This window comes from Eublepharis macularius, chromosome 8 (assembly GCF_028583425.1).
Source record: "Eublepharis macularius isolate TG4126 chromosome 8, MPM_Emac_v1.0, whole genome shotgun sequence".
Classification (NCBI taxonomy): Eukaryota; Metazoa; Chordata; class Lepidosauria; order Squamata; family Eublepharidae; genus Eublepharis; species Eublepharis macularius.
The window spans coordinates 22,780,700-22,799,255 of NC_072797.1; the positions used below are offsets into that span (position 1 = coordinate 22,780,700).

Sequence of the window (18,556 nt, forward strand, 5' to 3'; positions counted from 1 at the left end):
TGTAACTCTGAGAACCAGCAGAGACAGCCTCTGGTATAAAGTTTTTCAAAAAGACACTGGCAGGACAAGAAAGTAGAAAGTGACTTTTTCAAAATGGCACCAGGCTGTGTCTTGTGCTGGAACACAGCATCATGAGTTTAGTCCCATACCACCTGTCCTCACACCAAACCTCCTCAGCAGGCACTGCAGCAAAAGAAATCCATTTATTTCTCTTCTGTGGAGGAGGAAGGGACAAAACCAAGCCTGCTAAAATCAATTATACGCTAGCAAGCCCAGGCAAAAAAGATCAGCTCCTGCAAATGAAGCAGTTTATATAAGCAGAATCTCTGTGGTCTATCTGTGCACTCATTCCTTGCTTCATATATTCATAGTTCATAAAATATGGGTTGTGTCCTGGAGTTCCAGGTTACCACTCCTCTTCAGCTACCGCTGACCCAAGGGATTCCATTCCCACTGACCCAGAACTAACTCACAGTTCAGCCAAGAGACGGATGCTTCTTGTGTCTTATAGCAGTAGTTTATTCAAGATGATCGCGTGGTAAACGCAGTCATTTCCCCCCTTTCCTCGTGGGAGATGCTCAGTACAGACAAAGGGAGGAAGAGAGGTTGTAAAAACATTACACTAAAAACAGGAACAAGGTCATTAAGGCTTCAAATATCCCTCGTCTTGTTGGTGGCAGTGTAAACTACAATTCCCATCATTCAAAGCCTTAAAGAGGCCACACATATTTCTGATAGATCTCATACAAGCTTCTAAGCTATAGAGCTAATACAAGCTTCTAAGCTGTGGCTAACAGCACACTCCCCGCCTGGGATCCTGTGGATTCCACCCCAACATGCAAGGCTAGTAGAATACTAAGCATATACTACATGCACTACATACGTAACTGAGTATATAAGGCATGCTACTCTACAGGCTAAGATAAGCAAAACAGTGACATGCAAAGCTTGAGATTCAGTCTTCAAGATCAGTCTTCCGTACAAGCAGGACCACCTCGGTGACTGGTCTGGTGAAAATCTTCGGGCCGTCATGTCTAGCGACACGGATGTCAACCTTGCGGACTAACCCATCCGCACTGGGCAGAACTCGGTCTATGAGTCCCATGGGCCATGAGTTTCTGGGGGCGTCCTTGTCTTTCAGGAGGACGACGTCACCTTCTCGTAAGTTGGGCTCGGACTTCTCCCACTTGCGTCGGCATTGTAGAGTGGGGAGGTACTCTTGCTTCCATCGCTTCCAAAAGGTGTTAGCGAGGAGTTGAACTTGCCTCCATTGCTGCTTGAACATATCTTTAGAGATGAAGTCTCCCTGAGGTGCAGGCCAGTTGCCTGTCTTCTGTGTCAGCAAGGTGGCTGGTGTTAAGATGGTAGGGTTCTCAGGATCAGAGGATACTGGAACTAAAGGTCTGGCATTGATGATAGCAGACACCTCTGCCAGGAGGGTGGTTAAGGTCTCATGAGTGAGAGAAGGTTTTCCTGCTAGCATAGAGTCTAATATTCTGCGCGCAATGCCAATCATGCGTTCCCACACTCCTCCCATGTGAGAGGCATGGGGAGGATTGAAGATCCATTTACAATTCTGATCACTCAGGTAGCTGCTGAGGGTTGGATCAAGATCTGTGCTTCCATTGATTCCCAGCTCCTTGCAGGCGCCAACAAAGTTCGTTCCACGGTCAGACCTCAATAGCTTGACAGGTCCCCGTATGGCAAGGAATCTTCTGAGGGCATTTATGAAGCTGGAGGTATCCATGGACTCGATCACTTCAATATGCACAGCTCGGATACTCAGACATGTGAAAAGCACTGCCCATCGTTTGCTGTTGGCCTGTCCTCCCCTGGTTTTGCGCGTCACCACATTCCAGGGTCCAAACACGTCAAGCCCAACATTGGTGAAAGGGGGCTCGGTACTGAGTCGTTCTGGTGGCAGGTCAGCCATCTTCTGTTGTTGATGGGGACCCTTGAGTTTCCGACATTGTACACAGGCCTGTAGGACTGTGGCAATACATCTCTTTGCTCCTACGATCCATAGACCTGCTGCTCTGATGGCTCCCTCTGTGAAGTGGCGTCCTTGGTGATGTACCCGCTCGTGGTGGTGTCGCACCAAGAGGACAGTCACATGATGTCGAGCTGGAAGGATGATTGGATTCGCTACTGTGGGGGCCACATCAGCCGCCCTGAGGCGTCCTCCTACCCGAAGCAGACCATCATCATCAAGGTAGGGGTTCAGCTTGAGTAGCGTGCTGTTCTTGGGTATAGGTAATTCCTTTTTGGTACTGTCAAGTTCTTCCAAGTAGAACTCGTGTTGTACACTCTGGAGGATCAGGATTTCTGCCCTGCGTTGCGCTTCTGGTAGGGTCGGATCTTTGTTCCAGCGACGAGTGAAGTGGATGAGGCGTGCCACCCCTAGTACAAGTGGCGTCCATTTGGAGAAGCGTTCGAATCGCCGTGCTTCCAGGTAGCAGCTGGTCTGTATTTCCACTTTCATGCAAGTGACTTGAGGCCGTACCTCCTTGTCGTGGTCTGGGTCTAAGAGCTCATAGTGTTCCTCCTCGTGCCATAACAAGTTGTCTGGATGCAGGAGGAAGTCAGGTCCCTTTAGCCAGGAGGACCCAGCCAGCTGAGAGGCAGGAATAGACCGCGTTGCATGATCTGCCGGATTCTGATCCGTAGGGACATGTCGCCACTGGTCAGGGCGTGAAAATTGCCGGATGCGTTCTACTCGGTTGCTAACATACACATAGAACCGACGGCTTTGATTGTGTATGTATCCGAGCACTACTTTGCTGTCCGTGTAAAAGGTAGTATTATCAAACGTAAGGTCCAGTTCTCTCTCTATTGTTTCTGCAAGCTCTACAGCCAGCACAGCACCGCATAGTTCCAAGCGTGGAATGGTGTGTCCCTGTTGAGGGGCTAGCTTGGCCTTTCCCAGGACAAAACCCACGTGGATGTGGTTCTCCCCACCGACAACCTGTAGATATGCTACGGCTGCGATAGCCTTCGTTGACGCATCTGAGAAGACGTGCAGCTCTCTGCGTGAGGCGGCGACAGGTGATACTGACACGTAGGTGCGTGGTATGTGGATGGCTTGCAGGCAGCTGAGCGAGTCTCTCCAGGCCTCCCATTCCTTCCTTTGGTCAGGGGGAAGAGGCTCATCCCAGTCTTTGGTACCTAGGGAGAGAGTACGTAAGAGATGCTTCCCTTGGATGGTCACTGGTGCAGCAAACCCCAAGGGATCGAATAGGCTGTTTACTGCCGACAGGACTCCTCGTCGTGTGAACTGCTTCTCTTGGGCTGGTGCTCGGAAGGCAAAGGTGTCCTTCTTCAGGTCCCAACTCAGTCCAAGGCTGCGTTGGAGGAGGGGAGCATCACCACCCAAGTCCAGATCCTGTAACCCCTTGGCGTGGTCTTCCGGAGCAAATGCCTCTAACACCTTCGTGCTGTTGGATGCAATTTTGTGCAGCCTTAGGTTAGCTGCAGCCAGCATTTGTTGCGTTCTCTTTAGCAGGTCCACAGCTTCCTCTGGAGTGGGCAAGGACTTCAGCCCATCATCCACGTAGAAGTCCCGTTCCACAAATCGCCTTGCGTCTGGGCCATACCTCCCTTCTCCTATGCGTGCAGTTTGATGCAACCCATAGTTAGCAATTGCTGGGGATGGTCCGTTGCCAAACACGTGGACTCTCATGCGATATTCTGTGACGGTCTGGCTGTGTTGCTCGTCACTAAACCATAAGAATCGTAGGTAATTGCGGTGGTCCTCTCTGACAAGGAAGGAGTAGAACATCTGCTGGATGTCTGCCATGACAGCTACGGCTTCTTTCCTGAAGCGGATGAGTACGCCAAGTAGGCTGTTGGTCAGGTCTGGTCCAGTTAGGAGGGCCTTGTTCAACGAGAAGCCCCGGTATTGGGCACTGGAATCGAAGACCACTCTGATCTGGCCAGGCTTTTGGGGATGGTACACCCCAAAGAATGGCAGGTACCAACATTCTTCTCCCTCTCGTAGTGGAGGTGCAATTTCTGCATGGTTATTCTGCAGCATCTTGTCCATGAATTCCACGAAATGGACTTTCATCTCGGGCTTTCTTGCCAGGGTTCTGCGCAAGGTATTGAGTCGAGATAAGGCTTGTTCATGGTTGTTGGGTAGTTGCTGTCTAGGCGTGCGGAAAGGAAGTGGGGCGATCCAACTCCCGGAGTCGTCTTGCTGAAGTTCCCTTCCCATTAACTGCAGGAATTGCTTGTCTTCTCTAGATGGGGCGAGCATGTTGTCCTCTTTGGTTGTCTGGAACACTGTAGCTCCTAAGTCATAGTCCTGTTCAGTCAGCGTGAAGTGTTCTGGACATGGTTTCAAGTGTGAGGCTCTCCCATTATCTAGGACAGTTGTGGCAAAGACACTCACCTGGCTTGGCATCTGCAGACGATCAATACAGATATTCCCTATGATGACCCACCCCAGATCATACCTCTGGGCGTGTGGAGTGCCAGGGGGTCCCATGAGCAGCTCATGGCAGGCCAAAAGATCAGAGACATCTATTCCGAGCAGAAGCATGATTTGTGCATCTGGATCTAGGGCAGGAATTTGATCTGCAATCGGTCGTAGATGGGGATGATGGATTGCCACCTCTGGTGTCGGTATCTGGTCGCGATCGCCGGGTAGGGCATCACATTCTAACAATGTTGGTAGGGAGAACTGGTTGCCGCCATTGAGTGGTTCGATCTGAAACCCGATAGCTGTCCTCCCCGCCGTGCGCTGGACCCCAGCGCACGTCCTGAGGATATATGGAGTTTCGTCTCCCTGTAAATTGAAGAGCTCAAAGAACTCCGGGCTGGCTAAGGACCGGTTGCTTTGACCATCTAAGACTACGTACATCTTCTGGGCCAATTCCGGGTGACCAGCAGGGTAGACCTTGGCGAGACATATGTGATGGCAGGAGCGGTCGCTTTTCCCATTGCCGCAAACTTGAGTACAGTGGGCTGCGACGACCTTGTCTTGGCCCGATGTGTCCTCTTGGCTTGTGGCTGTAGATGTGGGCGCCGCTTCCAGGTCAGGATCTGGATGCATGGCAGTCGGGTGCGCGTCACTACTGCATACATAACACTTGACGCTGGCCTTGCAATCTGTAGCTGTGTGATCCCGAGTCTTGCAACACTTGGGGCACACTTTGTGCTGTTTTAACAGGGCCGTCCGTGCCACCAGAGGCATCTCTCTGAAAGACTTACATCTATTCGCCGGGTGTTTGTACTTGTGAAGTGGACAATAGTACTGCTGTGCAGGTGGTTCCTGAGCATGTGACTGGTGAGCTAGTTTCTTCCCAGGGTAGGATTTTGCTGCAGCGCTTGAGACTCCCGTCTTCAGCACGGAGACCGCTGCCTTAGGCTTGTTGTCTCGTAGAGGTGCCTTCTCGATGCGGGATTCAGAAGTGCGCACGGCATATCCGCACTGTGGATCATTACGTGACCTAGCCAGCCAGCAAACAAAGTCCACCAGGAGTGAGAAAGGAGGATACTGCCCTTCATTTTCAGCCTTATAGGCATAAACTTCGTCGCCCCATCTGTCTTGTAGTGGAGCTGGTAACTTTTCCGTGATTTCCCTCTGTGTTAAATGCTGATCAAGAGTTGCCAGCCCTGGTAAAGCTGGGTTGCGCATGGCATTCCTTAGCTCCACAAGGAGATCAGCCAGGTCCCATAACTTACGAGGGTTAGAGGCGGGTATCTTGGGAAACTTCTTCAGTTTCAACAGGAATGAGGTTTCGATTTGCCAAGATGTTCCATAGCGCTCATCAAGACGTTCCCAGATCAAGTCAAGGGCTGTCCAGGGGTCTTCGATGTATGCGTTGTAAATGCGACTTGCCTGTGCAGCAGATTCAGGTCCCAGCCATGCGGTCAGGAGGGTGATTTCTTCATCGGCCTGAAGCATCATGTCCCTGATTGCTGCCTGGAAAGATGCCCTCCAGATCATGTAGTCCTCTGGGCAATCCGAGAACTTCTGCACACCACGGTCCATGAGGTCCCTTTTGGTTCTCCGAGGCACCTCACTAACCTTAGGTTCCTGATGTTGCACTGGATCTCGGTTCCTAGGGACAGGAGTGAAGGACAGAGGCGGATGTCGCGCTGGATCTCGGTTCCTAGGGACAGGAGTGAAGGACAGAGGCGATCTGGGCATAGGCTGACGCGCTGCCATCAGTCTGCGTGGGAAGAAAACTGGAGCAGTGGGGTTGAGCGGCCTGCATTCGCGTGGGTGCGCGTGGTCCTTCACGTAGGACAGGACTCGATGGGACGCATCTTCCACCTCCAGCGCAGCGAGACTGGACTCTGCTTCCAGTGGACCACCATTCAGGAGTTTAGCTCGGACCCGCATCTTGTTCAATTCGATCTCCTTCTCAAGTGTAGCCAGCTGTGTCTTAAGAGCCTGCTGCTTCTTGGTGAATTCAAGCTCCATCTCCATGACAGCCATTTCAGCCTGCATTCTGGCTGCCTCAGTTGACTTTCGCGATAAGCGGCTGTGACAGGAAGAAGAGGATGTAGAGGATGGGGCCCTAGGTGATTTGCAGCTAGGGTCCTCCTTGGGCTTTGAAGATGTGGTGGGGCTTGGAAGACTGGTCTGAGGAGGCAGATTCCGCTCCGGAGCTGCTGTCTCTTGGGGATCCTCATCGGTTGCATCTAGGAGCTTCAAATGTTCTGCCTTGATGCGCAATTCCAGGTCATCAATGCAGGAGTTCACAAGTCGCTCTCGTTCATCAACCTTGGCCTCAAAGTGTAGCTGCTCTTCCCGTGCTTCTTCCGTGTCCAACCTCTTCAAGGTGCTAACAATGAATTCATTGTTAGAAGCCCATTTGGCTATACGATACAGCAGACGTGCCCGGGTAGAGGACAGGTCCTCTGGCTCACAGACGTCTGTTAGGCTATCCAGCTCTTTCTTTAGCTTGATCCATTCCGTCTCTGCCTTCTTATATCTTTCTGCCTTCATTGCACACAAGTGTTCATGCATTTTAGCTGTCAAGGCTCTGTTTCGTGAACCAAGAGCAGGCTCTGCTTCTTGCTCATCTTGCGCCATTTGGTTGGGGTTAGGGACATTATCTGATGGATTCTCAGAAGAATTTCCCATTGCAATGTCGCCTTGGATCCACTAGTGGTGCTGTGACGGTGCTGCAGCTGCCTGTCTAGCTTCGGCTTGTCTGCTGCTCTGGGTGGAAATTCACTGTAGTAACATGAACTGACCACTAGATGTCGCTGTGCGCTCTTTAACCCTTCAGTCTCCTGCTTTAAGCCAGCTTCCTCTCCCTTTCTTCTTCAGCAACAAGTATTAGATTGGTTATCCTTTAGGTATCTGTAAGCTGCACAATTTTCCTGTCTGGCTCTAGGCTTCGGAGGGATCTGTGCTGCTAGGAGATATCTCTAAAGACTTCAATCCTTGGCACTTTTACGCCGCTGGGTGAGGGGGAAAGGGCTTGCAGCCCGGCAGTGGCTCTTGAGTTGTGCTGAGCGGTTAGTAAATGGAGCAATTTGCATCACAGACAAACTTTACAAGGCAATCATTAGCAGTTACTTTCTGCTGGGAACGGATTCCTCCGTCCCTTTTACTGGCAGTGAAGCAAAACGATGTGGATGAAGGTAGCATGCAACGCCGACGCACATTTTCCCTCCCGGTCCCTGGGGGATATATTAGTTTCCGTCCCCTTTTACTTTTGGGAGCTTCTCGTGATGCTTTCTGATGCCAGAGCAGAGAACATGCTGACTTAATCTGCGGTGGGTGGAGAATTCTAAAATTCCATCCCTTTGCACTTCTCCTCGTTAGGAGAAGGGAGAGAAGCTTTGATTGCGTTTACTATCCTGGAGTTCCAGGTTACCACTCCTCTTCAGCTACCGCTGACCCAAGGGATTCCATTCCCACTGACCCAGAACTAACTCACAGTTCAGCCAAGAGACGGATGCTTCTTGTGTCTTATAGCAGTAGTTTATTCAAGATGATCGCGTGGTAAACGCAGTCATTTCCCCCCTTTCCTCGTGGGAGATGCTCAGTACAGACAAAGGGAGGAAGAGAGGTTGTAAAAACATTACACTAAAAACAGGAACAAGGTCATTAAGGCTTCAAATATCCCTCGTCTTGTTGGTGGCAGTGTAAACTACAATTCCCATCATTCAAAGCCTTAAAGAGGCCACACATATTTCTGATAGATCTCATACAAGCTTCTAAGCTATAGAGCTAATACAAGCTTCTAAGCTGTGGCTAACAGCACAGGTTGTATCCCAGTGTTTCTTCTGTGAGTAGAAAGGCAGGTCAGAGCAAGTGAATTTTGCCAGTCCCCACGTTGCACCCATGCTTTTCCTCTGACCTGCCTCATCCCTGAACAGAAGGGTGCACTGCAGAGTAGGAAGGTGAAGGTTCCAGGAGCACAGTTTTCTGTGTAGTCCTTCCCATCCAACCCATTGTGTGTTGTTCTTTTCTACGCTTGCTCCGTCAGGAATTTGTATGTCCATCGCAGGTGCATGATAGATGTCTGTAAGATGTAGATATAGATGGACTTCTTTCAGTTAATATGTTTTGCTGTGGATTTTGTCATGCAGGGAAAGAACAGGAAAGGAAAGAAGCTGAACGAAAAGCACAAGAGAGTCTTACTCCTTTCCCCCAAGAAGTGGTGCTGGCTGTAGTAGAAGCAAAAGTGGAGGAACTGACAGATGTTTCCTCTCCAGATCTTCCAGAGCCAGAACCTCTAGAGGCCAAAGCATCTAAAGGTTGGTGAAGTGTAAATTGCGCATGAACTATATGTTTAATGACAGTTCTTGTCCTTTTATGTGACAAATCGTAATGTATTCTTTTGATTCTTAACAATCATGTCCATCCTACTCCCTGAGAAATATTGACAGGCTTATCAAAGCTCTTGGCTTTACCAGAAATTCCTCACTTCTTGTATGGGAACCTGTATATTTCCTGAGCTGCTCAAATAGTGACACCCCAGGGCCATTTCAGATTGGGAAAATGGTGTAGGGAAGACTTAAATCCCTTCCCTTAGCACTCTGGTCCCAATCTGAATTAGGTCCCCGCACTCCTGTTTTAGAGGGAAAAGAAAAATTTGTACAAAATATAAAAATAGCACAGTTAGACAGCATAAGACATCCAATGAAAAGGCAGTAGGATTAGGATTGCAAAACTGGAAGACAATGCAGGCCAAAAACAGAAACAAAAGAACCATCCCATATTAACCCACAATATACGATAAACAGTGCAGAAAATGGATTACCAAAGTAGAAGACTATGCGGTAAAAGCAAGAACCATACAATAAACACAGCAATAGACTACAGTCCTATTACCTTATAAAAGCACCCTCCTGAACCATTCTATTGTACTATGCACCCATTTCCTTTTACTCCTTGTTGCCATTCACATTAAAACTTTTTGTTTTTACCCATGAAAACTTTTTTGGCTTCCTTCAAAATGTCATCAGTAAATTCTGGCTAAGAAGGAAGCTCACAGTTGTCTTCCAGTTTCATTGTAGATTGTTTCAGAGACAGTTTGGAGTAGTGGTTAAGAGTGGCAGCTCTAATCTAAAGATCTGGGTTTGATTCCCCACTCCTCCGCTTGAAGCCAGCTGGGTGACCTTGGGTCAGTCACAGCTACTCAGAGCTCCCTCAGCCTCATCCACCTCACAGGGTGATTGTCACGAGGATAATAATAACACACTTTGTAAACCACTCTAAGTGGGTGATAAGTTGTCCTGAAGGGAAGTATATAAATCAAATATTATTATGCTATTATCTCTAATTGTGCCAGGTTTTGAAAGCTAATCTTTGAAGTCAGTGTAAGACAGCTTGTGAACAACATGAGGGCCAGCCAATATGTACTTCCCTGCTCTTAATGTGGAGGGAGTAGTTTTATGGCAGACATAGGAGTGGCCCAATCTGTGCTGTAGAAACCTTTGTTGAAACTGGGGAAAAGTTTCCTTCTAAATTTTAATGGGTGGAGGAAGTGTTACACACATCACAGATGCAGTGAATGTACTTCCTCAGTAAGTTTACCGCTGAATTAAGTGTGTCTGGGTGTACCCCCAAAAGATCATTTCCAATCCCAGCTCAGTAGAGTTGCCAGGTCCCCTATGGCAATGGACGGAGAGTGGGTGACAGGAACTTAGGGCGCATGTGCACAACTGTCATCCCCAGCAGATGATGTCACTTCCGGTACGACCTGGAAACAACAGCATTGTGCTGGGGCCAGTTCTTCAGTGCTTGGCCAAAAATGTAGTATTTTTGACCAAACATGCTATGTTTTGGGCTGTGTGTTAAAGAATTGGATCCAGCATGACAATGATTTCAGGGCATGCTGGAAGTGATGTCATTGGCTGGAGATGATGATCATGTGACCTACCCCCCCCCCCATTTTGCCAGCCTGCTTTCTCCCACTAATGAGCTGGGGATTGTTTTGAGGGAAAATGAGATAATGCTATCTAAGCTTCCCTTAGCTCCTTAGAAAAAGAACTAGTTACAGGTAATAAGTCATCTGAGCTAATCTGAGCCACAGCATTTAGCCACAATGCATTACACCCCCTGCAGAATCTCCTCCATCACCATCTCCTAAAGGTAAAAAAAGAAAGAAAGATGAAGCAGCCAAAGGAAAAGAAACAGGAAGCAAGCCAGGTAAAGCACCATTTTATTTATTGTTTTTTGTAATGCTGTTTGGCTCATAGCCACAAACGGGCATAGCTTTCACTTTCATCTTAAAACTTTCCTTTTAAAAACAATAATGACATGTTTCCATTTGAAAGAGAATAGTTTGGTTGAAAAAAGGGGAGCAACAGCTACCTCACAAGCAAAGCCTAAGTAGGGTTACCAACTCTGGCTTGGTTGATTCCTGGGGGTTAGGAGGTGGGGCCTGGGAATAGCAGAGTTTGGGAGGGGAGGGAGCTCGTCAGGAATACGCATAGAATCCACCTTCTGAAGCTGTTATGTCCTCTAGAGGAACTGATCTCTGTATTCTGGAGATCAGCTGTAATTGACTAGAAGGAGTCTGCACCACATGTAAGCTGTGAGGCCAAATGCAGTTCTCTAGTTTAGGGTTGCCAGCTTCTATATGGAGCGTGGAATCCCTCTGGAATTATCTCCAAACTATAAAGACCAGTTCTTCTGGAGGAAATGACATAACTATAAATTACTGTATGGCGTCACCTCTCTAATGAGCTCCCTCCCCAAACTCCAAACTCCTTAGGCACTACCCCCAAATCTTCAGGAATTTTCCAAGGTGGTGTTGGCAACCTTACTGGTTGCCAACGCTAACCATGCACCTCATCACCCACCATCACGTCCATTCTTCTCTCCTCTTCTGGAGCTGCAGAAGAAGGCAAGAGTCAAAAAGCAGGCTGGTGTGGGCTGTGTTCAACTTGGTGATTCAGACACTGGACTCTTTTGCTTTCTGTCTTGTATGACTCGTGTTTGCAAGATTCAAGGGCATTTTATGAGAATAGCCTAAGAGCCAGTTTACAAAAACCATTTGCCAAGAAGATGCTAGATGAATTATTCCATTCTGTCTATGAGCTGATGCAGTCAATTCCAGCACTCACTTGTGCATTGTTTGTGAACCAGAACAAGTATACTGAACATTACATTTCTTTGGCAACAAAATGGTAATGTGTATAAGGGAGAGGGGGGAACAGGAAAGCTGTACTGCAAATTCCAGGCTGTTTTGGAGAAAGTAACCCTTGAAAAAGGGACAGCAGCCAGGAGAAGTGGCTGGAGGAGTCTGGGTGGTTGGATAGAAGAGCAGAGTGGAGTTGGCAAAGGCAAAGATGGAAAGGTCCAGGTATGTTCTACCATGCCAAACGCTTAGAAAACCTCCTTCTTGGACCTACAGAAAGAGAAATTGTCAAGCGCCTGGCCATTCACAGTTCATGGTGAGCATGCCATGGCATTTGGTTTGTTGACTTTCAAGTTGTGCAAGTGTGAGGAATGGAATAGCAGTGGTATAGGGAGGTGAGTGGGGGAGTAAAAAGCTCAAGTGCAAGCTTACAGTAAAGATCTATGCTTTATATGGTAAGAGGTGTACAAGGGCAACCTAGCCTTTGCAGGTCATTGCATGGTTGGAAAGTGAAGGAGGAAGCAGTGCTAGTTCAACGTTGTACTATCCCAAGAGGTGGGAACATATACAAGCAGGCACACCCTCTTTAGTTGTGCCATTGTTGCTGGTCCCTCTTTGAGTCAGGGGGCAGTAGCACAGGTGGAGGGCGGAGGGAACGTGCTTGCTCCCATAGCTTCCACCAGCTCTGGACAGCAGCAGTCCAAGTGTAGATGGAGCATTCTGCCTTCCTTCCCACTCGTGCCACCTGAGTTCCAATGGGCTGAAGAAGACCTGTGCAGCCCATTGGAGTCAGGTGGGCTGGGAGGTGACAATGCAAATGCTGTTAACCATGAGTACACACTGACAAACAAATTTATAGAACCAACTATAGAAAGCAGAGAACCAAAACGGTTGACAAAAATACAAGAGAAAATAAACAAATTAATAGTGCAATCCTAAGGAAAGTTTATACCCTTCTAAATACATTGACAGCCATGGAATGAGAAGGGAGCTAATCCCTAGAATTAAGCCAGCGTATTTCAGCACTTACATTCAAGCATTCTGGTTTAGCTGGGTTATATGTTGGACAGTTGACTCTGTGATGCTGTGTGCCTGTTTGTTTATGTGTATGTAAAATGCTTACAATGCATCTCTACGTTTTTAATTTTGTAAATCCATTAAAGTAAATGTGACCTATACATAGCTGCTGTCATATTGACAAAGGGTGTCCGAACAAAATAGCCAGGTTTTGTCACTTGCAAGTTATTTATCAATTCTTAGGAGACGCATTTTTCCCGTATATTAATGATCCATTCATATTTAAGGTACTCCACGAGGAAAATCGCCAGGGAGAGCAGCACCACCACCCCCTGAAGAATTATCACCTCCTGCTTCTATAGAACCACCTCCAATTAAACCAGGATCAGATGAATGGGTTTATGTCGATGATCCACTCCCACCCGTATGGCGGTTTTCAAATTACTTATTTTACACATTTGAACACATACAGCTGCCCTGTGCTGAATCAGACCATTGGACTATCTGGCAGCAGCTCTCTGGGGTCTCAGAAAGAGGGTCTTTCACATCACCTGCTGCCAAACCTTTTAACAGGAGATGCGGGGAATTGAACCTGAGACCCTCTGCACGCCAAGCAGGTGCTCTGTCGCTGAGCCACAGCCCTTCCCCTCCGTTATAAACCTATCTTATATTTAATTTTGTATTTATTTGTGCAAAACAAAAAAAGAAGAAAAGAGAAAACAACAACAAAAATAAAACCATACGGGGGAATCTCATACATAAGCTTCTATAAAAGGTCTCCAAATATATAAAAATAAGTCCAGTTGTCATCTCTGTGTGATATATTCAAAAGTTGATAAGTTTATAAGGTCCTCAGTCCAGTGAGTTATGAGAAGCGGGCTTTTGTCTTTCCGGTGCTGTGATACAAGTTTTTTTAGTGACTGTTAAGGGTAGGGAGGGTCCATTTCCAACACTGGTTATGTTCCATGATACAGACAAATAATTATTTAAACGTACATAAACATCCTGAAAAATAAATGAGTATTCTAATATAAATATGAGTAATGACTTGCTCCCCAAAGGACTGAATAGCTGACCAAAGCATATGTTTAAGAGACACATCATGTAAGTCACAACATCAACAACTGGACCTGTACTTCATCTTTTACTTAAAAAAGTGCTTAGGTATGCCTTAAACATAATTGTTTGCAACAGATATAAAGCTAAAGCCATGTCTCATTGCTCTGGCAGAATTGAACAATCTAGTTCATTGCCCTTTTAACACAAAATGGTGATGATATATATCGGAAGGATCCTGGGTAGCGTGCTCTCCCATTATGTGAGATCAGAGCACCCAAACTACAATAACCAAGCAGGGGTTTTATGTTTGAAAATGCCCTAATGGGAATAACTACAGCTAGTATTTTCTTGATTATATCAGTATGTGGTGACCTTTGGGATTACCTTGTTTTTAAAAAATGCATATCATATTTGTATCACACCCTTCCTCCAAGGAGTTCAAGAAAGTATACATTCGTTTTTACAATAATCCTGAGAAGTAGGTTAGGCTGAAAGATGGGTGTAATTCAGTCGTAACACCAAACCACTGTTTGGCACTATGTGATTGAACCCTGTGCTTGTGTATTCCTTCCTTCATCCCCTTGCACATGAGGAATCAATTGATGGCTTTGCTGTTACATCCAGACCAAACAAACTATGATCTGGATTTAAGTCCTCCTAGAAATCACCAATCCTGGTTTGGAGGGCAAGCATAGAGTATAGGTTGCCAGTTTGGATGTAGCAGCAAACTGTAGTTTGTGCTACATCAGAAGTCATTATTTTCAAGCCTTCAGGGGGTAGAAGGAGAAGAAGGGAGGGAGTACATGAAGGAGAGCATCCCATAACAGATGGAGAGATTAACTGTCCCGATGAATTTTGGAACAGACAGAGGATTTCATGTAGGTCCCAGCTTAGCACTCTGTCCATTACAACAAACTGACTCTTGGTCTTGCCCAAAGGAAAGCTGTTTTGAGCATAATAAAGTCAGTCTAGAAGATAGGGGAGAGGTGGAAGTGAGAGAGATGAACAGAGAGGAGTGGAATAGAGGGTTATAACTTCATTTTATCCCCTTTATCAATCCCTTTTCTCCAGTCTTCTCATGAGTTGGCAGATGCACAACAACTTTCGTGTCTTTTAAAACTCAACAGGAAGTGCCTGAATTCTTAGTCCCTTGCTGGGAACTCATAGAGGCAGCCTATGCGAGTAGCATAAAAGCTATTCTTCGGCAACTCAGGATTGAGCAGTACATCGCCATTCACTACCTGTCAGACATCAGGTGAGTTTTAACAGGTTTTATTTTTTATTTTTTAAAAATATTTTTTATTAAAATTTTAACATGTAACAAGATCAACAATAAATGTATAGATAGAAGATGGCATTATACATAACAATGCTCAGGCAAAAGAGCAACAACAGTCGTTAATACACAATTAGTTGAGCAGAGTACTTCAGCGACAAGATTCTAGTACAGTATAAAGCAAGCAAGCAACAACTCTACCGGGAGAAATATAAACAAGTAAATCCATTATATCACATAACAAGTCTATAATTCAAATTTAACAGGTTTTATGAATAAAGAACTATCATTGTTCCTGCTCTCTTGATTCTTAAAACGAAACGAAGCACTGATCTTCTTTGGATTTCATTTCTTTACTAGATATTCTTTCAAGGAATATTTGAAACGTCCTGACCACAAACAGGAGTTTGTGACTCAGTGGCAAGCCGACTTTAACTCAGTTGCTGATGACCTGTGGGAGGATGATGAAACGAAAGAGGAGCTTCACCAAAGAGTTACTGTAAGTGGAAACTGAAAAAAAAAAAGCAGATGAGTGACTTTGGCTGCTGGACTGTTGTAAAATAGATGGGATCGAGGCAAGACGAAAAACAACATCTTTAGGATGTTGATCTTGGAACTGATCTGTTGACTTCTGTCTCATACAACATCCAGGAATGGTGTCTTGCAAATAAGAAGAGCGTGGTAGCTCCCAAGAGGACAGCAAATATTTATTCTATGCTTCCCAGCCCCAGAAGGATAAAACTACTATAACCATCTTCTATTTTTTTATTTTTATTTTATTTATGTTATTTATATTCCACCTTCTCACTAAGACTGAAGGCGGATTACATAGTGTGAGATTAGTACAATTAGTGGCAAGGACAAGGGCAGGCATTTCCATACAGTGTCAAGAACATTTCCATAAACAATGTCATGGGGTAAAAGAATATAAGTTTACAAAGATATAGTATTAGCAAGGATCCAGTATACAAGTTTACAAAGATATAGTATCAGCAAGGATCCAGTATGGGGTTGAGGAATTGCTGAATTCTAGGACTTACATTGAACAACATAAAGGTAGGATATAGGAGTACAATGACCATGACTGATTTGTGCAGCACCATCCATATTCATAATGTTTTACAGAGTTATGTAGGCAAAAGGATACAGGTCACTGTCCCAAAGAGCTTTCAATTTAAAATAAACAAGGAAGAAAACAACAGAGGGCATGAAGTAGGAGGCGGCCTGTTGTGTATGAGATGCAGTGTTGTGTAGTGGTTAGAGTGCTGTACTAGGATCTAGGAGACCCAGCTTTGAATTCCTACTGCCTGCTGGGTGACCTTGGGCCAGTCACTCACTCTCAATCAAACCTAACCCACAGGAGCTGATATGAGGAGGGAGAATGATGGTATAAGCCACTTTGGGTCCCCATTAAGGAGGAAAACAGGGAATAATGATATAAGTCAATAAAAGATGTTAGAGAAAGACAGGAAGGAGTGGATGTAGGTACGTAAAGCTTACATAAAGTTTTGTTGCATTTTGGAATAATAGTTGAGTCAAATGTTATATGGAAAAGTATTAAAACATTGTACTGGGCCAGCTAAGCTATTAGAGGAATACAACTGGACTTTAGCAGAGCAGCATCAATAGCAGAGAAAACATGATGGGTGGTTAGAGCTCATGTGCTGGCTGGTGTGAGTGTGTGAGAGAAAATAACAGATGCACACTTGCTTATGTTTAGAAAGGAAATAAGAGTTCTTTATTATAGGAATTCCATACTCTGATAGGAAAGGAGGAGAGATCTGATAGGAAAGGAGGAGAGATCCCATCTAGTCTAAGGATGGACATGGACGGCAGGAGAAGTCCTACATCCATGGTGCAAGAAGGAGAGAAGAGAGAGAAGTATGACAAAGCTAGGAAGAGAATGATGTCATGAGGAGGAAGTCCTGAGATTAGCAATCTACACATCAAAGGACAGTCACAGCAGTAAACAATAAACAGACACCCTGACCCGTCTAACTTTCTAACTCTCTGGTTTGTCCCCCTCTGAAACCTGAGGAAAAGGACAGTGTCAAGACTGCCTCTTCTAACACAAAGGTTGAGAAAAAATTCAAGGAAAGGGAACAAGACAGCATCATAATTTTGTTCTGGAAATGCAGTCCACTCATAGAGGACAGCCAGTCAGTCAGCTGAGCTACATGTGACGCCTGGCACAGGTTGGACACTTGTCAGCTTCCCTCAAGTTTTGATGGGAAATGTAACCGTCCTGGTCTTGGAGCTTGGGTCTCCATTTAATTGAACTTTACAGAGCAGCAGTCTATAGGAGGGAGAACATGAGGTTGGGAGGGGAGTGCAGGCGTCAGGGTCTTTCCAGGAGCCCCCCTTCCCCTCCCCTGGGTGTGTGTGGAGGTTTCTGTAACCTTCAGTTAAATGGAGAGCCAAGCTGTAAGACCAGGACCCCTACATTTCCCATCAAAACTTGAGGGAAGCTGACAAGTGTCCAACCTGTGTAAGGCGTCACTTGTAGCTTGGCTCTATGAGGAATTAATGAATGGAGACTTTCAGCTGGAAGTAGGCATGTGTGGTTTGGGAATCCAATTAGGAAAAAATGCCCCAAATCGGACCCAATCCATAAAGATTTGGAATTTCCGAAGCATTTGTACTGCTTCGGAAAGCTTCGGGGCTGAGTTTAAAGGGCCCCGGTGCTTGCAAGCCGTGGTGGGGCCCTTTGAACATCACCCCAGCCCCCCAACCCCACGCACCCTGACTTACCTTGTCGGCGGCAGTAGTGGCTCCAGCCCTTTGGGCTACCCGCGGGGCTGCGGAGCAGCAGAGGAGGCAGAGAAAGCCCTTCCTGCCCCTCAAATGGCCGTGGTGCCCGAAGTGGGAAACCCAAATCTTTTTGGGCTGCACACCCCTGGTTGGAAGAGTGGGGGTCATAGGCAGGGACATGATCCATGGTGGATTAGGAGAAAAAAATGGCCCTGGTTAAGGGGCCTGCTCCCACCCCCACACAGGAGGATGGAGGGAGCGAGAAAAACCCTAACAGCTCCCTTTGATTCAATTGATAGAAAACGGCTTTGGCAGAAATTGGCAGGTACAAACATCAACAAATGCCTACTGTTTCTATTACATGAACTTCACACCAACATCTCTGCTAAAATGGGGGGGGCACCTCAGGCTCACTAACTGAGGAGAACTCAGTTACCAGAGAGGTAAAACAGGGGTGTGTTTTGGTCCTACTGCTTTTCAATTGATATTTAAACCTTCTTTAGGCCTCTGCAAAATATCATCTCCTTTATATGCTAATGATACCGCTCTAGTTTTGGCCTTAGAAGGTGGCTACAAAAGCTAGGCAACTTTTGTAGAGAAGAGGACTTAAATGTCAGCTGTGTTAAGAACAAAGTGATGACAATGGCAGGTAAATGACATCACTGACCTACTATTGTCATTCGGCATCTGAAACCGATCCACTCACCAAGATATAAGGACAGATGGACTCACATTCTAGCGGTATCTGAAGAACTGAGATGTGACTCACAAAAGCTCCTACCTTACCACAGATTTTGTTAGTCTTATAGGTGCTACTGGACGCTTGCTCCTTTCTGCTTCTACAGACAAACACTCCAGTGGGAAAAAAGAAAAACACCGCCGTAACAATCTAACTGCT

At 46.2% G+C, this 18,556-nt stretch overlaps 1 protein-coding gene across 1 annotated transcript in view; it reads left to right on the top strand.

The window, feature by feature from the left end:
- Positions 1-7,484: 7,484 nt before the first annotated feature.
- Positions 7,485-18,556, top strand: part of LOC129334502 (sperm flagellar protein 2-like) — a 71,408-nt gene continuing 60,336 nt past the window's right edge. Inside the window, exons 1-6 of the mRNA XM_054986651.1 lie at positions 7,485-7,602; positions 8,557-8,724; positions 10,538-10,621; positions 12,860-12,996; positions 14,759-14,886; positions 15,268-15,406. Of these exons, the coding sequence (XP_054842626.1) occupies positions 7,485-7,602; positions 8,557-8,724; positions 10,538-10,621; positions 12,860-12,996; positions 14,759-14,886; positions 15,268-15,406 (774 nt within the window). The remainder of the gene's footprint in view (positions 7,603-8,556; positions 8,725-10,537; positions 10,622-12,859; positions 12,997-14,758; positions 14,887-15,267; positions 15,407-18,556) is intronic.